Source organism: Phocoena phocoena, chromosome 10, assembly GCF_963924675.1.
Source record: "Phocoena phocoena chromosome 10, mPhoPho1.1, whole genome shotgun sequence".
In the NCBI taxonomy this organism is placed as follows: domain Eukaryota; kingdom Metazoa; phylum Chordata; class Mammalia; order Artiodactyla; family Phocoenidae; genus Phocoena; species Phocoena phocoena.
This window is the reverse complement of record NC_089228.1, coordinates 98,203,617-98,223,645: the sequence shown is the minus strand read 5'-3', so window position 1 is coordinate 98,223,645 and position 20,029 is coordinate 98,203,617. Positions and strand designations below refer to the sequence as shown.

The 20,029-nt window shown below is 37.0% G+C and overlaps 1 protein-coding gene across 1 annotated transcript in view; it reads right to left on the bottom strand.

Moving 5' to 3' along the window:
* The window catches only part of LOC136129709 (uncharacterized), a gene marked incomplete at its 5' end in the record, with an annotated part of 268,536 nt that overhangs the window by 245,903 nt on the left and 2,604 nt on the right, over positions 1–20,029 (bottom strand). Inside the window, 3 exons of the mRNA XM_065886016.1 lie at positions 2,565–2,759; positions 5,712–5,780; positions 7,200–7,286. Coding sequence (XP_065742088.1) covers positions 2,565–2,759; positions 5,712–5,780; positions 7,200–7,286 — 351 coding nt within the window. The remainder of the gene's footprint in view (positions 1–2,564; positions 2,760–5,711; positions 5,781–7,199; positions 7,287–20,029) is intronic.

The following is a 20,029-nucleotide window of genomic DNA, read 5'->3' as shown; positions in this document are numbered from 1 at the left end:
GATTTCATGTAGTAATCTCTTTAACAGACCAGTCCACATGGTAACCTCTTCGTAAATTCCTTTAATATCTTTTTGTGATCTAGATTCTTTTGTATTCACCACCACAACAAGGCCCTATAATGTTGGGGCAAGAAGCAACCAACCCAGTCCTCATATAAATTAACAGGTATAGATAAATAGTTTAAGAGAAGGGATTCACCCAGCAGCACTCACCACAGCTGGGATCAGCCCCCATCTCCATTTAAAAGCTTTGACTTTTTCTAAGTGTCAGTTCACCATTACAATAGCAATAAAAAGTAAGAATAGGTAAGAGTCTCAACAAGTACATAAAATGACTCATAAGAAAAGGAAAACATTTACTACCAGGCACTTGGACACATCTCATTAATCTCCACCACAACCAGAAGAGGCTCAAATTTTTCAGCCCTATTTTACATAGAGGTTCAAGTTCACATAAATATCCAAACCAAGGAGAAGCCACGAGCTCTAATACCAGATCTGAAGCTTTTTCCCACATAGAATGCTGACTTGGGTGTTCAGAGAACTTCCTGACACGGTGAGGCTGAGAACATGATGAGCATTGGCCTGAGAAGGGGCCACAGAATATTTTCTCTCTCTAGTGCCCCGCCGTTTAATGAGCACCTATTTTGTGCTGGATTCTTGACCGCTAGCTCATCTCATCCTGCTAACAATGCCCTGAAGCAGATCTCACTTCCACCCATTTACAGATGCAGAAACCGAGCTCAAGGGGCACAGCAGGTGAGCTCTCCACTCCTCAGCTTACCTTTTACAGGATGAGGATATAAAATCCACAAGCTACATATCCTAAAGGAATCCATGTGCTGTTCTGTAAAGCATGATGGTAAATTGAAATACATACAATGGCACCACGTGGTACAAAAAATATATTAAATAAATAAATAAATGGAAATGTGGAACTGTTAATGGAGCAGAGCATACATCTGAAAATAATCGTTTAAAAAGCGTTATATGCAAAGACAGAGCCATGCATTTGTTTTCACCTCAGTGTCTTTTGAGAGCCCTGTCTTGATAAAGATACAAAACATTGTTAAAATAGCCATGAGGTGGTGTAATCTTGCTCCTGGGATCCTCCACCCTTGGAGCAGCATTTGTTGCTTACTTCTGCAGTAACAAATTATCACAAGCTCTGTGACTTCAAACAACAGAAATTTATGGTTTCACAGTTCTGCCGTGAGAGGTCTGCTGTCCCGGTTGGTTCCTTTGTGAGGCTCTAGGGAACGATCCACTCTGTGCCTCTCTTCTATCTTCTGTGACTGTGGCAGTCCTTGGTGTTCCTTTTCCTACAGATGCATCACTCCATCTCTGCCTCTGTCTTCACATGGCTTCTGCACTATGTGTGTCTGTGACTCAGATACTCAAATCTCTCTCTCCTTTCTCTACTAAGGACACTGGTCATTGGATTTAGGGTCCAATCATCTAAAGTCAGGATGATTTCATCTAGAGATCTTTAGTTAAATTACATCTGCAGAGACTCTACTTGCAAATAAGTTCATAGTCACAGCTACCAGGGATTAGGCAGTTTGGGAGGACACAATTCAACCCACTACAGGAGTAGTGCCTATGTTAGGAAAGACTGTACTTGTTAATTAGGGTCATTTACTTAAGAAAGCTCAAAATAGATTTAACCTTAATGTGTCCAAGATATTCAGATATAAGAGGCACAAATGAAACAAATAAACTCTGTTATGGAACTTTCACACTCCAAATTAGAGAATACCCCCCCAAAACAAAACAACTTTCCCACAATTCTGAAGTGGAAAATATTTCCACTTGTGACCTGATATTATAAAAGACATCACTGAGAACAGTCTTCCTCACTTGATAATATACTTTTTTCCTTTTTATCCTAAATCAGCTTACCTTTCACAAAAAACTACACACACACACACACACACACACACACACACACACACAGACCTAGACTTGTGGGATTCTTGTATTTTTATTTAAGATGGATAAGGTGACTACATAGAAAAAATATTTTTCCCCTCTTTGGTAAACCAGAGCATATGATATTACGTTCCACATAAATAGAAACTATAGGTACAGGAAACAAAAAGGATCTCTCTGAAGCCAACACAATCCACAGGCTAAAGATTCCCTTGTTGGAACTAGTTACAACACTGCACAAACCAAGTCCCTTAATGGTGACTTCATAAATATGAGATTATTCACATATTTATATGGTGTTTATGCAAATGGGTCCAAGTCATTTCTTAATTTTATCCAAGTAAGTTCACGCTGGTTTCAGGTTTTACTATAGATACTTCATCATATGCTAGAAATTATCACTCTAACATGAAATTTTAAAAGGTGAAGTCAAACTAAGTGGTGCAAGGGCTAGGACTGATATTGGTAAGACAGTATAAGCTGTGCATGGTAAAATGTATATGAAAAACAAGCAGAAAGTCTCAGAAAGTCGTGGATCAAGCCAGGAAGGGGTGTGCTGCTAAGTAAAATCAGGAGACGATGTGCAGGACCGACATTTCAACTTGTTATTTTAAAAAGCGAGATTATTTTACATTTCTTGATATAGATTTTAGTGCTGACCTGTTCCAGTGAAGAACTTCCAGGCAGAATTATGTCTTTCTGGGCGTATCTTTCAGTCTCCTCGCTGTAAGAAGAGGTGGCTTCACCGTCCTCTTTGTAGAGTCCAAGGATCTTACCAGAACTCACCAGCTCTTCAGAACCCAAAGTCTCCTCCACGATGCTCTCATCTGTTTACCCCAAGAAGATCACATGAATTCCACTCGCTCTTTGTCACTTTAACATAACGTGTGTCACTAAACACACAGTAATTTAACCACCTTTTTTCTTACATGGGATCAAGTTTCATTTTTTCATCATCAACAATTTAGCGAACTATTTATGCTTGATGTGCTGGGAAATCAGTAAAGCCCAGGTTTTAAGATTAAAAACTAACTACCTGCCAACAAACTTTGTCCATCCTGCCATATTCCCAAAGTGAGCAACGTACAGCTGTGCTTTAATGTCTTTTTCCCTCTTACCAAATACATCTTGAAGTGTAGATACTGTGCTTTTCCGTGCACTGGTATTACATGCTGTTTACTTCAACATCTTACCATGTACTTGCTGTTTTGCTGAAACCAGCTTGGGAGATGAATGGTTTTAGGAGAAGCCAGAGCTCTTGGGTTCATTTCCCGAGTTAGGATCCCCGAGAACAGTTTCTGAACTCTGTACACACAGAGGGACTTTATTTGGCCTGCCTTGTTTATTTGCATAGAAATGCCAGCACTTATATAAATGGTAGTGTATTTCACTTCTCTCTCTAGCATCTGAAATCAGTATCATCTACAAAATGTATCTACTCATCTAGCTAGATGCATGCTGTAAATATAAAGCAATCCTCTCTCTTCCAGTCTCTAAAAAAATACTGGCAGGTAAAATATGGAATTTTCCATGCCTTCAATGTTAGGATTTTAACAAGAACCTTGACATTTTTAACCAATGGAAGAGAGCCTCTTTTTTGGAGGGAAATGCAGGGTGCAGTATACAGAGAACTGCTGGTCTTCCTTCTTTGCTCACTGTACACTGCATCGCCTTGTATACGTCTTTAAACTTTCTAAGTCTCGGTTATATCCTCCTCTATGAAATACATGGTGAATTTCCTGACTATTCTATAAATGCCATAAAACTCTTGTGAGCTCATAAATGATACTGGAAGACCTATTAGATGCTACCTGTAAATGCTACCTGTGCAAACTGGTGGTTTCAAGGGCTCCAAGCTGCAACGAGTTGTCATATGGAAGGGACACGTTAGGTATACAGGTGCCTTATTCAATGTCTAGCACACACAAAAAAGGTATTCAATGTATATTTGCTGACTCAGATATTACACTAAAAATACAGAGGCCTGACTGATTTAAAATAACCATTTGTGATGCTTGATTTTATATATCAGCTTGGCTGGCAGTGGTGTCCAGTTATTTGGTTAAAAACCATCTAGATGTTGCCATGAAGGTAATATTGTGATTATCATTTAAATCAGTAGACTTCGAGAAAAGCAGATTACTCTCCATAATGTGGGTGGGCCTCATGCAATCAGCTGAAAGCCTTAAGAGCAAAGACTGTTTCCCCAAACAGAAGGAATTTGGTCTCAAGACTGCAACAGAGAAAATCCAGTCTGAGTTCTTGGCCTACTGGCTTGCCCTGTGAACTTCAGTCTCAAGAGTGCAACATTAATGCTTACCTGAGTTTCCATCCTGTTGCCCTGCAAAATTCAGCTCCTTCCTGAACTTCGTATCACTCTTCCCTGAATCAGCCTGCCAGTCTGCCCTAAGGACTTCAGAGTTGCCAGGTCCCACAAAGATGAGAACCAAATTTTAAAATAGATCTCTCTCTCTTTCTGTTGGTTTTATTGGATTCTGCTTCTCTGGAGAATCCTGCCTAATACATCATCTGAATTAGGATCCCTCAGAATGAGGGCTCAGGCTGGCCTGAGAAACAAATTTGCTTCATTCATAAACACAAAAAGAAATAAAAAATTGGCTACACAAACTAATAGCAAAGAACTAAAGGGGTGGTGAATCTAGGTGGAAATAAAATTTTTAGGGGGTACTATTCTGTAAATGGGGATCAAAAATGAGACCTAACCTTTAGGGCTGCTATGATGTTTAAATAAGTTACTATTTACCTTATTTAGAACAGTGCTTAGGACCGTGCCAGGTACCTAGTAGGCACTCAAGAAATGCTTAATTAATATTTTTATCATCAGCATCAATCGTCAGTATCTTCATCATTCTATGTATGTGCTTATCATCTCTGCTGATATAATAATTAATAATTTAATCCCCATAATTATTCCATCGTGGCAGGTATTATATGTCCATTTGGCAGAAATAGCAAGGAAAGGTTAAGAAATTGGCCCAAGGTCACACAGCAAATGGTGAGGTCTAGGCATAAATTCAATAGAAATAATAACCAGAACTATTAGAAGACAACTATAATCAGTGCCTTCTCCTCATAAGTACCATAAGGAGTTATCTGAATAAGTGAGAAAAAATGATTGAGAAAAACTAAACACATACTGAGAAAAAAACTTAATAGAATTATTCCCTGTGAATTTGAAATCACGTATATACAGAAACTTGCACTTAATGTTTTGGTAAAAACTCCAGTGTGGTTCTGGCATGAATTTATATGTATTAAACTAAGAATTTGAAATTTAGGTTTTAAAGGATTACCTTTAAGTTCCTAGATTAATACACATAAGAATTTCTTACCTAAGGAGCCTAACATTCACAAGTATGAATTCTCATGCTAAGACTGAAAACACTATACTGTCTTTTTTCACCTCCAAGAATTTGTTTACAACCTAAGCAACAGTCTTTAAAACGAATGGCATATAGCCTCATAAACTAGTGAATCCAAACATACCATACGACATGGTAGGATCCTGCAACAGCAGGTCTGTTAAATCATTTTTGCTGTTTAGGATTATAAATTCTATGTAATTATAGGAAATTGGGCCATAATTAATTCCTCCCCCCAACTTTAGCTGTATTAAATATTTGCAGCCATCAAAACGTTACATAGGTCATCAATTAATGGTTATAGTTAGAAAAACCAGGCTAGCATTTGCATGAAACCATCTCAATTAATTTACGACTGATGTTAATATAAAAGACTGGAAATAATTGGTCTCTAACCTTGGGATCCTCCTTGCCCATTCTCATGAAACAGCTCTGTTAATCGATCATAGAGAATTCTATTATCAACTTGTAGGGGTGCTAAAAGAACATATTTATGATAACTTTCTCATCAGCTAATTTATAGACATGCAATGTAATCACAAAGAAATTACTGATCATCATGGCTATTTAGTTATTTTATAGGTCATAGACTCAAATTCTGTTCAATATGCTGTCTTGCTCTAAAAGAAGCAAACAAAAAAACCCTTTTGTATATCAGTGATAATTGGAACAATGACTTTAAAATGCATGTTGCAGGGCACTTGTAATGTGATACTTCTCCAATAAAAAGGATCTCATATTCAATGGATTATGACATCTACTACACAAGAATCATTTCAGAATAAGCCATTATAGTTTCTCAAATCGTAGAATATATAAGCATCTGATCAAAATGAATGACTGTTTTGCACTAGCTACTCTGGATATATCATATTTTTTACTACAGAAACAACAAATTTAGGTGTTCTTAGATTCTTTTATATATGCCACTGCGGTATAATAGCGAATGTAAGAACTACTGTACCCTTTTACAAGGGTAAAGCAACAAGGTCATGTCACTACCAAAAAAAAATAATAATCATCAGAAGAACATGGTTCTAGAAGAGGGCTTAGAGGGTCATTATGTGGATGTCCTACCATTGGATAGAGCCGAACATAAATTATGCCAAGTTGGATGACCACTCCAGTCATACAATTAGAACACAGATACAAACACACATACATCAAACATGTTCTCATCCCATACATACATACATACATCAGACATGTTCCTCCCATGGAGAGGCTGATACAATGTCTGGAGCCCCATGGTGAAATATGATCTTCTGGGTTGCAAATGACTCTAAGTAATATCTGTCACTGTCACTATCTCAATAACCTCTGTACACCCTAGAGTGCTTTGTAAACTACCAAATATGCACGGTGGGAGGCCCACAAGGAGCAATCTTAAATTGTTATCTTACAACCACACCTAGAATCGACATTAGAGAAGAGGAAACCATCATATCACTGCACCTCTGTGGTTCAGAACTTAGATGGTGGATCCACGTCTTCAATGAAAGAATTCAATAGTCTCTGGGTATGGAAATCTCACATGTTGGATGAATTTTATTGAAGAAGGCTCATTTTAAACTTGAAGAGCTGAGATGGCATTTGTAAAGTGATAATGCTGCCCATATGCATCACACAGGCCTTAGGACGGCAGCAAACTGCTCAGAGCAGCATCAGATGAACGCCAAGTCCTGCTTCTCTATCTGACCAGCTTCCTGTCCTTGATCAAAAATTATCTTCGCTGCCTGTCATGTTGTTAGTGGTTAAAACTTACCATTTAAATTGTAAGCTGCAAAATCTAAATGGAACTGCATGTGTGATCTTTGTCACCTCATTTTCATGAATGGAAAAGAATATTCTGACACAAAAATTACATACTTAATTCTAGCTCACCCTCTCCGCTGACCTCCATCCCATACTGCCTTGGGTGTATTTCCTCATCCGTCAGTGGGTCAAAGTAATTTCTGCTGTATTCATTTCCTGTGGAAAGTACATGAAGTAAGGGTCAGTGATTATTAGAAGCACATGAACCAAAATGTTAATTCTGAAATCGACACCAGCACAGAAGGGCCATTTTAGCTACTTTATAAGCTTAATTTTTTACAAGTCTTCCAGGCTTCCCTTTTTTTGTAATTATCATCTTGCAAAAGGTCAGAAAAGGTAATTCAAGAAACAAGTTCATGCTATCTGTCTGTTGCTAAAAAAATTAACGGGAAAATTTTCAAATGTAGACTTTAGAAGAATAATTTGAAATTTTAATCAAATTGTTTCTAGGATATACTCAAGAAATGGACACCGTTGGATTATAATGATGTTTAGAGTTCACGGATGACTCTATTTACCCACTTGTATATAATTCACAAAGTATATCATGTCATTGTGTCCAGAATTCCAGTCAACTTAGTAACATCGTAATTATGAGAAACTATAGCAAAATTTCCACAATTGCTAGCTGAGTAAAAAGAAAGGAGAAAGAGAGAGGGAGGAGGGAGGGATGAAGGAATAAAAGAAAGAAAGAAAAAAAATTAAAAAATAAAAGGGAGGGAGGAAGGGAGGGAGGGAGGGAGGGAAGGAAGGAAGGAAAGTATAAGGGGCCTGTTCACAGGTCTCTTTTGTTATGTCAACTTAAGTAACATGAAGGAAAGGTACAAATGATTTAGCCAGAAATTTTATCCAAGACATCAACAATCTCAACGACACAAACCCAAAGTTCTCACTTCACATTTCCCACTAACTTTTGTCCTTATGTCGATAACAAAACTGTAGCATCAAATATGACTTTGTAATAGAGAAAAAAGGTCTGTTATCAATTTTCCAAATCTAGTTTCATACTTCCTGCAGACTGAAATGTATAGCAGTCTGTTGCTAGTAATTTGCATTCGGTAAAATGTCACCTACTCTGACGATACCTCAAGTTGCCTCAAACATTGCAAAAGAAATAAAGCTTCGTCAACTGAAAACAACAATAATTTTGCAAGTATGGCCCACAGGGAAGGCTTAATATTGTACATACCAAGTATACTGTGATATCCCATAATATATTTGTTTTAAGATCAAAAATAATCCCAACAGCAGCTCCAAGACTAAATGGAATTTTGATACGAACCTAGGCTTAAAATTTATATTTCTGGACCGACACATTTTTGCTGTCAGTCTCTGTTCTATCAATGAAGTAAGAACTGAAAATCTGCTTTCCCTTGAGATCTCAATAAAGAAAAAATAAATGTTTCATTTTTGTTACTTTATCTGTCAACAACTACTAGGCTGATATGAATCTTGGCAGTGTGTAATCAAAGTCTTATGTACTGCAATAACACAGTAATTCTACCCCATTCACAGTAATTGTTGTTTTTTTCCCCTTTAACACAAAGCACTGTGATACTCTAAGTATACCCTTTCACATGCTGGCAAAATAATTCACCTTTACTAAAGCAAAAATAGTGGTGTATTCCTTATTACATTGCCATGGCAGCATCAGTCAGCTATTGGTGCCCATATCCTGGAAACTCCTCCGATCCAGTACAAAACTCCAATCCTCTGTCTACTGAAATGACTTATTAATAAACAATGGCAAGTGAATCAAGTCCTTGGAGAATAAACAAAGTTAAGTCATTTTTAACCACAGGTCTGGAGAAGCTGATCTGGCTTGTAGGTTCTCAGACCATTTTCATCCCTGTTGTCAGTTGAGAAATGAGGGTCTTGCCCAGCTGAGTGAGAGGAGGCCTGCACACCAGGAGCCTTCCAGACGCTACCTCCCCTCAGGGCTTGAGGCTTTCCCACTCAGCTGGAAGATGGGCCCCTTCAAGGTCTCCATACGGTTTCAAAATCTATGCAAAGTGTGCCTTCTACATTCAGTGTGGGTTGAGACACACATGTAAGTTATAAACGCCACTCCTGGAGTGATTTATTTTCTACTTTGCATTCTGGGATATGGCAAATAGCATTTTACAAGTAAAGAATTAGAAGGGATCTTGAGCAAAGAGGCAATCCACTGATTCTCTTTAAAAATCCTCCAACTCTGTAACATTATGTATTTAGAGGATTCATATATTTTTACAAGGTATTTGTATTTTATACTACATTTTACAGTTCCTTGTGTATCGTTTTACATATGCATTATTATACTTGCTGTCGTCTGTCTCTTACTCTAAAATACAAGCTCCATGAGGGTAAAAACATAATCTCTGTGCCTAGAATTGTGCCTGGCACACAGAGGTACTCATACTATTATCTGAATTCATTCGTTAGATAAACCTTTTTTGGAAACTTTTTGTAATACCCAACTCCTTCCATTGTCTAGATGTTGTTTCTTGATTAAAATGAGCCAAAACTTATCACCTTTTTATCACACTTTATTCCTCTTGTCCTTTCTGTTCCCCATCCCCTCTCTCTTTTCCTTCAAGACCCCATTCCCTTTGTTGTTTCATTGAGTCCTTCTAGGAACCAACCACTATGTCTGGATTTTAAGAACAAACAGAAAACAGTGGCTCTGCTTTCAGAGCACAGTGCACTGACAGGACAGGGAACCTAATGTTCAATCCAGCGTGATTTAATATCGTCTAAGGGACAGAGGTCTGTTGGAGTGTGTGGTAGGAGCATCTAGCCTATACTGGGGACTTCCTGGAGAAATATATCACCTGAAGTAAGTTTAAAATGTGATTAGGAATTAGCCATATCAGAAATAAAGGGGCAAGGAATTTTTATTGGAAGGAGAAGCATAGGCAAAGGAAAAAAGACACAAAAGCATAAAGACATGGGAAGCATGTTTTGTTAGTGGATGCTCCCCAATTATTCTCTGCCTCCCAAAGTTACAATATAATAAAGTAAGTAATGGAATCCAAACTTCCTCAGTGGTCCCAGAGTTGAGTTTTTAACTGATGTTTTTGCTCAAATTATTATTAAGTCGTACAGGGTCACTTTATGCGGATATGATGTTTCAGATCCATTCAATTATTTAAGGTGTATTTACTGAGTGCTTATTATGTGAATATATCAGCAAAACAAACATTCAAAAACCCCTCCCCTCACAGAGCTTACATTCTGTGAGTGGAAGAATAAAAGCAAACAAATATGTATATTTTACAGTTTATGAAATGGTACTACATGATGTGGGGGAAAAATAGAGCCAGATAAAGATGATTTGGCATCCCAGGGAGGGGTGGGGCTGCATCTCTTGCATATAACTTTGTTTCAAACTAGGAATGACATGCAGGATTAAATCACTATGTTCTCACACTACTGAGATAGTGAAGTGGTAATATTTATTATTTATCACATTACTATTTTGCCAATTTCTTGCTATAACATAAATCAGCTTATGAATCAAATAAGAACCTACTATTATTAAATACTAAAATAATTCTTCCTTTCTATTGTTGTATCTTGCCTTGATGGGCCAATAACCTGAATATAGTAGGCAGAGTTAAAGATGGGAAAGCACGTGGAACCTATGAGCAGTTTGGAAACTACAGACTTCATCTTAACAATAGTTCCTTTGCTCATGTTTCATTGGATAGGTCACGATTTAATAAAGTGAGATGGTTTTAGGAGAGGGTATATATTACCAGAAGGTAGGTTACTAATAGGATAAATTCCTAAAAGTGCCCTAATCATTCAGAATATGCTTTTGGATATATCTAAAATCATCTCACAGGAAAATTAACAGACCCACTGAGAAATTCAAAGTAGGGCATTTAGCAACATACATACAACAGGTTTTAATATGGCCGACATTTAACTGCCCGTTACATTCAGATGAATAATCTGACAATTGCATATATACATATATCTATGGTTCTACATTGAAGCAATTGGGCATGATACATAAATTAATAAATCAGTAAATTGGTCTTTATACTCTCAATACTCTACTTTTGTTTGTAACTTCCTAGAATTAGCTGTTCAATGTTTAGAATCAGCCTCAGTTAGTGCATTTCTTGGGCTGTTTTTACTGATTGGGGGAGGAAGGCGCATGTACTTGCCTCTGCCCTTCCACAGATATCAGGTTTTCCTACCCTTTAACTCAGAGCAGCATGGAATGTAATCAGGGCTTTTACTTAAATTACACCGTACGTGAACTTTGGTCAGGAAATTCTCCAGTGTGCACCCATGCAGTTCCTTGGGGGCTATAATAGTGAGAATGAAATTGCCCACCAGAGGAAGGTTAGTGTGAATCATGGGAAGCATCTTTACTCAACGAGGCAACCACTTCCTTTCAAATCAGCCCCATTAGCTCCAGAGAGAGAAGCTCTGAATGCCTCTATCCATTTTTGGATTGGTTTATTGGTTCCATTCTTGTCCTCTTCCTGTGACTCCACCTGCTTCAACTCAGCTTTTTATCACCAATCATCATGTTTTTTATAATATTCTGTAAGTTAAATAAACACAAGGCCTGCACGTAAACTAAATAACTAAACAAGTTACATTCTACGATTACAGCCGTGCACGAAAATTTTACAAACTAGGGTATTCTCCTGAACGTTATTCCTTTTAAAGGCTTGAAGCCTAGAGATCTATAATTAAATTTGATTCCCATGAACTTTATAAATAAATTTGGGAAAACTTTCTACTTTCCCCACTTTGAAAATCTAATACCAAGGTCTCAGGTTTAAATGTTCAGGCATTTTATATATGTGTATGAAACAGAAATGTGAAAATCAAGAGGTTGTAATAAATGGCAAGTTAGTGGGAATTATGTCAAACTCAGACACGCTCTATCTTACTAAATCCACTCAAATACTATTTTTATAAGATTGATTTACAAACATTTTTTAAATTAATGGCAACAAAAGATACAAGGCTACTTTTTAATATGACAATTACCTTAAACCAAAGAATGATTACCTTAAACCAAAATTTATTATAAGTATCAAAACAAAACTACAACAAAACCCAAACAAACTAAAAAAAAAAAAAAACCTAGTGATGAAAACTCAAACTATGACTTAGATGTTCACTATCAATATTATTACCCAATATTCTCTTAGAAATTTTAGTCAAAGCAATTAGAACAGAAATAAGGGGGAACATGAGCTAAAAGTATTGAAAATAATTATATTTTGTGTAGATATTATTTGAAGGCAATGTTTCCATACCATGAATGCATGAGAGATTTGATTGAAAAGCCTTTAGAACGAAGACAATAATTTGCAAAGTATTTGAATAATACCCTGAAAACAACCAGATAATCTTTAAGAATCATTAATTTTTTAAAATATCTACAATAGCCACTTAGGAGATATAGTGATTAAATAGAAAACCAACACCCATCATAAAGCTCCAGATAACTCTCAAAATTAACTTATTTCTATTAGATTTTCATAGGAATCCCTAGGTAGTCATCAAGAGTATTCATCTTACCCAGAAACTCAAACTGAAAGGCATGAGGTTTTAACCACAGAGTTAAAAACAGCAAATGGATACCGGTTCCGTTTTCTTCTTTATAGAAAGGCTAACCTGTGAAAATGGCTCCACTGCTCACACTATATTCAAAAACTGGTGCGCTGCAGGACAAATTAGCTTTCTCCACTGCTTACTCTTACTTCTTTTCCAAATCTTGTGGGTATTTGAGATACCAGTGATTTGAAAATCTAAATAGGGTAATAGTCGAAGTTTGCTAACAAGTACTAATTAATTGAGCCATATTCTTTCTTCCCCTAAGGCCCTCCCTCATGGTAAATTACCAGGCATTTTAACTTTCAAACCACTGGAGTGCTGTCGAGTGCATAATTGCTGCAGGGCTCATCTGACGCACCCCAAGGCATTAATGCATCATGTGTTCCTCCGGACCTCAAATCCTTGGAGTTAAAGCGGGTCCCTAAGCACCTAACTTCTAAACAGGAAGATCTTTCCATTACTTAAGTAATAATGATAATGCAAAGGTTAAGTATAAATATATTGTTTTTTATTCATATTTAAAAGTCCTACAAAAGCAATACCAAAGTAGGTGTGTTTTTTTCTTTCTAGTTGAAGCCAGGCACCATTGTCCTACTTGTCCATAAATTTATGTATACAGTTTAGAATACTGCCTTTCAATTAGGAAGGACCTGATATTAGACACCAGTCACCCCCTAATATTTCTGATTGTGCCCTCATTCATTTAATAACTATGTCTTCCCCCCTGCATCTATGATTACTTATATTCATGTATTGTACTTAAGGGTTCATTCAGGTAGTAGTAATATTTTTCATCACACTGTAGCACACTTCAGTATGAAAGCAATCAATATATTGGATTATTAGATTTAGTTTAAACAATATTGATTAATAATACTTTCTCTTTAAAAATCGGGTAACTTATAGACAACTAAACTCTATCTCATAAAGCAAAGGGTTCAGGTCTTCCCATGGGTCTTTTTTTATAAGGTTTTTGGTCAATCAATCTGATGAAGGCTAAGGAAAATCTTATTTTCTATTAAATCTCTTTAATAGAAAACAAAAAATATTTGAAAGAAACTCTAAATGGAATTTTTTGGAGATTAAGGACTAACGTATGCTAAAAACATGTATAAGGTCATGAAAAGTTTATGTAAGATCATAAGAAACTTCTCTAGTAAAATTGTTCTTAAAATGGAAATGCAACTATTGAACTCCAGTCAACATGGTGGCCTTGTAAACTTGGAAATTATGCAGAATTTCATTGATATAGTGCAACTTATTCTGGAAGCAAAAAGAAAAAAATCTTTTAGAAAATATCACCCACCTAGAGGGGTGGGATAGGCAGGGTGGGAGGGAGACGCAAGAGGGAGGGGATATGGGGATATAAGTGTATGTATAGCTGATTCACTTTGTTATACAGCAGAAACTAACACAACAATGTAAAGCAATTACACTCCAATAAAGATATGAAAAGAAAATGAAAATTTCACCAGATATTTAGGAGGTATAGGTAAACAATTTAGTAACCTGTCCAACTGCTAAGAGACTGATTGCATCACTAATGTATCAGAAAACAAGTCTTTCTCTCAGTTCTTTTACTGTGTAGCTGTTTATATTAGGAGACTCATTGGATTTCTGTAATATCAGCTATATGATCTCTACTTCTAGCATTTCTATGATTCTAAGATTCTTAACCATACTTTTTACCACTATACAGATTCCTGTGCTCACATTTTTATTTTGAAGGCACATAAATTTTACTGGCACATAAACAAATCCAGTGGTTTCAATGTATGAATCTATCATCAATGAACTGGAATCATAAAGTAGTATCTCTGAATATTAAAATAATTCTTATAAAAATTATTTCCCCAACCAACGACTTATGACAGATTTTATAAAATATTATTTTACGAAGAGCCATACATTGGGGGTTTCACAAAAATTTGAAGAGAAGATAGAAAAATGACTGCGCTCAACAGCTGGTAAACTGTTACCCATGGTTTCAATTTTAGCATTAACAGAAACAGGAAAAGACAACATCAGTAGACATTCTGCTGATTTCCTGGGCAAATCTGTGTGATTACCTGGAGGTGGGCAGTTCCTTCTGAGAAGAAAACTAATTAAACTTTTCTTATGCTGTTGAAATTCCCAAAACTCAAATATTTGATTAAAATGCTCCTTTCCCAATGGGACAAATATTATTCTAGAACTCTGGTACTCCATTTGGGAAAAAAAAAAGGAGGGGATGGGGTAGGACAGTAAACTTAAATTGATTTGTATAAACTGACCAAATATTTCACCCATCTTGTATCTACATAAAATATTTCTTTATTACTGTAGGAAGGACGCTTTCCTGAGTGTATATTTTTAGGCTTCCAAGTCAATGAAAGCGGTTCAAATCACTTAGGAGCCAAACGGTATCTTAAAACACAAACCCAGGTCAGTTCATAAACCTAAAGCAAATGATTTTCCTATATTTTTCTTAATAATATTTGAAATGTCCCAGATCAAAAAATATTTTTAAATGTACTATATATTTCATATAACACCCTTTTTCCATCTTAAGGGGCAAATGAGAACAATATAAACAGTTTTATACAATATCACTTCTGAAATAATCTAGGCTATGTGCACTAGGGGGAAAAACAATTCTCATCACATATTTGCTCTGACAATTTGAATTATGCACTTAACATGCACCCTTACATGTCATTTTTATTATAAATTTTTGTGCATGTGTATTTCTAATGGCCACACCAATCTGAAGATAGATTTAGGGTCACGATTACAACCCTAATTTAGGATTTCTCTAGCTCAGGCACAACTATTATGATCTCCTACCCTTAATTCAAACCACCCCTCATTTCTTTGGAGAGAATCTAAGTCCTTTGATCACAGACGCCGAAACTCATTCCTCTCAGCTTCTTTTGGAACATCTGCCATTTTCATTCTCTAAGGCTGAGGCTTCTGCTTTGCTGCCTGGTGTCAAGGTTTCTACACTGTGGTCTTCAGACCACATCCATCATGAAATCAGTGGTGGCATCTCCACTCCACAGAGCAGCAGGCAAAGCACTTCCTGTCAATCCCACAGCTGCTGCTGGGGCCACCTCAAGCGACCACTGTCACTTCCAATACTGATTCCTGCTGGTACCCATTATAGGTTATCCCAAGTTCTATCCAACATCTTCTGAGATTCTGATCAAACCTTGGAACTCACGCCTCTGTCCATCCCACGTTCCACTGGCAATGCCAACTGGAGGGATACACGTCATCTCTACCCACATGGCTTCCCTCCATGTCACACAGGTTAGCAGGTAGAGCTCCTAGGTCCCCAGCGACTGACAGAGATCCCAGTTTTTATTCCAAACCCCTCTCCCCAAGACCCAGGAATAAATGCCTGAGGATTACACCATAGGACTATATGATTGGCAAACACTAGACTGTACTCAAAACTAGTTTTCTTCTCTGGCCCTGAGTCTTCGAATGAGATCAAGATCATGTGTCTGTCTCTTTCCTTAGAATTAGTCCTTTGCCAGGAACATTCTTAGTCTTTTTTCAAAATGGAAATGCAACAAATGAACCAGTCAGACTGCAGGTAAAGAGAGCTTAGCAAGGTTTAAATTGAATATGGAATTTCACTGCATCAGTGTAACTTATTCTGATGGCCAGGAAGTATTTTTGTAAATGTCACCCAATATTTAAAGGGAACTAGGTTTTTAAAAAAAAAAAAAAATTCTGTGCAGCTGCTAAAATACTGACCACATCACTGAAGCATCAGAAAACCTAAATTTTTATAGGTTTTTTTCACTAAAAAGTTATGTTCATTTTAGGCCACTTTAAACCACAAATCCTCAGACATGCTCAGTCCTAGGCTGAACAGTTTAATCAACTAAACTGAGATCACAGTTACGTTCATATGGTACACACACACACACACACACACACACACACACACACACACTTATTTTTTCCTGATTTACCCATACTTCTAGAGTCATTCAATCTGAGAAATGTTATTTATGAAATTGATGTAAAAATCTTGAATGAGAAAACACTGCTTTTTTGAGAGTGCCTGTTTAATCTGGATTAATCAACTAAAATCTCAAGAGTTGCCCTCAGTGTGACTTTGCTGATGTAACATGCTTCATGACACAGAGAACGACCACGTCTGTTGTGTTCACTTTTGCATCTCCTGTATCTAACATAGTGCTTGGGAAATAGATGTTTGATCAACATGTTTTCAGTAAATGAGGAAGAGGAAATGGACAAATACATAAAGTATTTTGGGATTATATATATATATATATATATATATATATATATATATAAAACTCCTAAGCAAAATATTGTATAAATTTTATATCCAACTAATCACACATATACCACTTCCATTTTTTAATTGTACTGATGTTATGAACAATAGGATATGATGAGGAAATAGTCCAAGACTGAGGAACTGTACGGAACATTTATCAGATGCGTGTCTGGTTGATTTGTTTTGCTGTCGTGCATCCATTTCCCCTCCCTAATAGCATCACAATTTCCTAGTTCCCAGTGTGTATAGTCTTGATGGTTCAGTAACTCCAGATTCCTGTCTCCAATGACAGAAGCCAGGAAGAGCTGACAGAACCTACTTCCCCTACCTGTGACAAAGCCAAGGAGCTGGCAAGTGACCTAAGCGTGGTCAACCAAATGCTCTCCCCTAGGATTTTGCGTGAGGGAAGCAAGGATGGAAAGAACACTTGAAATAACCTCTGAAAATTAGAGATTAAAAGGAAAAAACTTCCCAAGTGCAATTAAATCACTCACCATCATTTGAACTGTTTTACTATGCACTTCCATAATTATTTATTTCTTCTTATCTAAAGCCTTTCCATGGCTCCTTCTCACATCTGTCCCATGTTTCATTTTACTGTCATTTAGAATTCAGTCATTCACTACTTTTAGTGCCACTATGTTATATATTCAGATTATTAAATACACCCTTTCGACCTACCCAGCCCTCAAGCCCTTGTTATGTTTAGAACCTAAGTCAATTCCTCTGTCTTTTGAAATTCTAATTAGTTGTGGGTTCTCTGTCGCTCTCCCTTTTCAAGTGCTATAATTCTGAATTTCCCTTCCTCATCAGGCTAATCATCATCAGGCCAGGCCATGGCTGGCAGTGAGCGAAGTGGATGAGCTGGGATCAGAGAAGCAGTCTGAGTTCCGGGCAAGATGGAGCAGAGGACGTGTGGCCAAAAATCATCACAGGTAAGTTATTCCTCCTGAAATTTACAAAACAGGGGATTGAATGCTTTTGCTAAGCGTCTACCTACAAATTAAAGGCAACAGGAATGGAAAGAAGGTCTTGAGCAGAGCCTAGGTGACTTTCTTTAGAAGGGAGGAGCAGAGGCAGAGCGTGTGGAAGAGACCTGGCGGGAAGCAGGAAGGACTGAGACTTTCATTGTGTTTTTTCTCATTCACACCTTGTAAAAATGACTGATACCAACGTACAGTGTCAGCTCCGTAGCACACTGCCATTTCTCTGGGGAACCTTTAGACAAATAAGCTTCTAAGAATGCTTTAACACTGGAGTGTTCAGGAGGGATTTGAGGGTAGCCTCCAAGTGATCTTAAAATCAGACCACTCAGTAGTTCCTTATTTTGCTTGTTCCTAAAGATCAGTGTGTATTTATTTCAATCACATTTTTCCTCTCCTAAGAGGCTCAATCCATCACAAATTTGAAGTCTTTTTATTCCAAAGTTTGTTGTTAGAAAATCCCTCTCCTAGACATTTCCTTCATAATTTATCATAATCGTTATCTATCCAGCAATTTTACATTTCTATGAAATAATTTGGGTAAATAAAGTAGCATTGGTATTCTGCCATCACTTACCATTACTTTTTTTTTTAAAGCATCTAAAAGGTAGGAGTGTATTGGATACTTACTTATAGGATGAAAAAGGTGGAAATGTGTTTGATATTTACTTATAGGATGAGAATTTGTGCTCATTGTAATAATATTGTGGGGAAAAATGTAGTTACTCTATGTTACTTAAGTCATCACATTGGCAGATGATATAAATGTTCTTTTTTATTGTATTAGCAAGAAACATTGTGTTCTACAACACCTAACAGTTTCTAAATTCAGGGATTTCAAATATTATTCCTTGTTCACAGACCATAAAATTGCACATCTCATTTGCAGTTGAATTTTTTTTTGAGGCTCTCCCAAAGGCAGGTGAGCGGGGTGGGTTTAGGTAGAGATTCATCAAATAATTTTTTTAATGTTGATTATGCTCCAGAATGGAGGTGGTATAACCCCTACCTATGTCCATGTCTGGCTGGTTTTGTCAGGATAATAAATCATTCCTGGCTTTTCCATCTAAAGCTCCTTCCACTCTGAATTACTTTTGAGTTATAAAATGTTCTCTCTCCCCATTTACTAATTTCTGGTTCATAGGAGAATTTATTCAATCCATCTCTAAGAACACTTTTTATATCCAGACTTTAATTTATATCACAGAAATAATGTTAGAAATGACAAGTACAATTGAAACAGAGTTGGAACTGTTATATTGTAGGTCAGTATTAGTTATGCAGCATTTTGGAAGCTGGGAAGTTACGGTCCCCTAAGAGTTCCTCAGATTCTCCCATGCAAACTTGAGTGGCTGGACTTCCAGGTCTCATCGTCTGTAACTGCATTGCTCACTACCATATCCACCAGCCACATACGCCTATGGCACACTGGAAATGAGGCGAACTCACATTAAGACTTGCTGCCAGTATAAATACACACAGATTTCAAAGACTTCATACCAAAAAGAGTTAAATATTGCTTTAAATTTTTACTTTGATTATAAGTTGAAATAATATTTGTAGATATTGATTGATATAAAGTGTATTCTTAAAGTTCATTCACTTGTTTCTTTTTAATTTTATTAATGTGTGCTCCTGGAAATTGTTTAATTGTGTCCATAGCTCACATTATATTTCTACTGGATAGCATTCGCCTATAATTACTTTCACCCTAACACTTACCCCAGATGTCACCCTTTCCACAGCCCTCATCTTACCCTCTCTCGCCAACACCTCTCTTCCACAACTATAATTATTCTCCATGACTCACTTTATTGAGCTTCTAACAGCTGAGCCATCAAGTGGTACTCCACCTCTGAATAACCATTTACAAACTTAAAATTCAAGGTTTTCACACGGGCTCTTGGGTCCACAGAGAGTAACAATTCCTCTTGATGAAATCTGAACACCTCTGCTGAATAGAAATTTATAAAGAAGGCCTGCTCCAGCCTCCATTTGGACAAGGGGGACACATCCTTCTCCCCGGGACCCCACTGCATGAAACA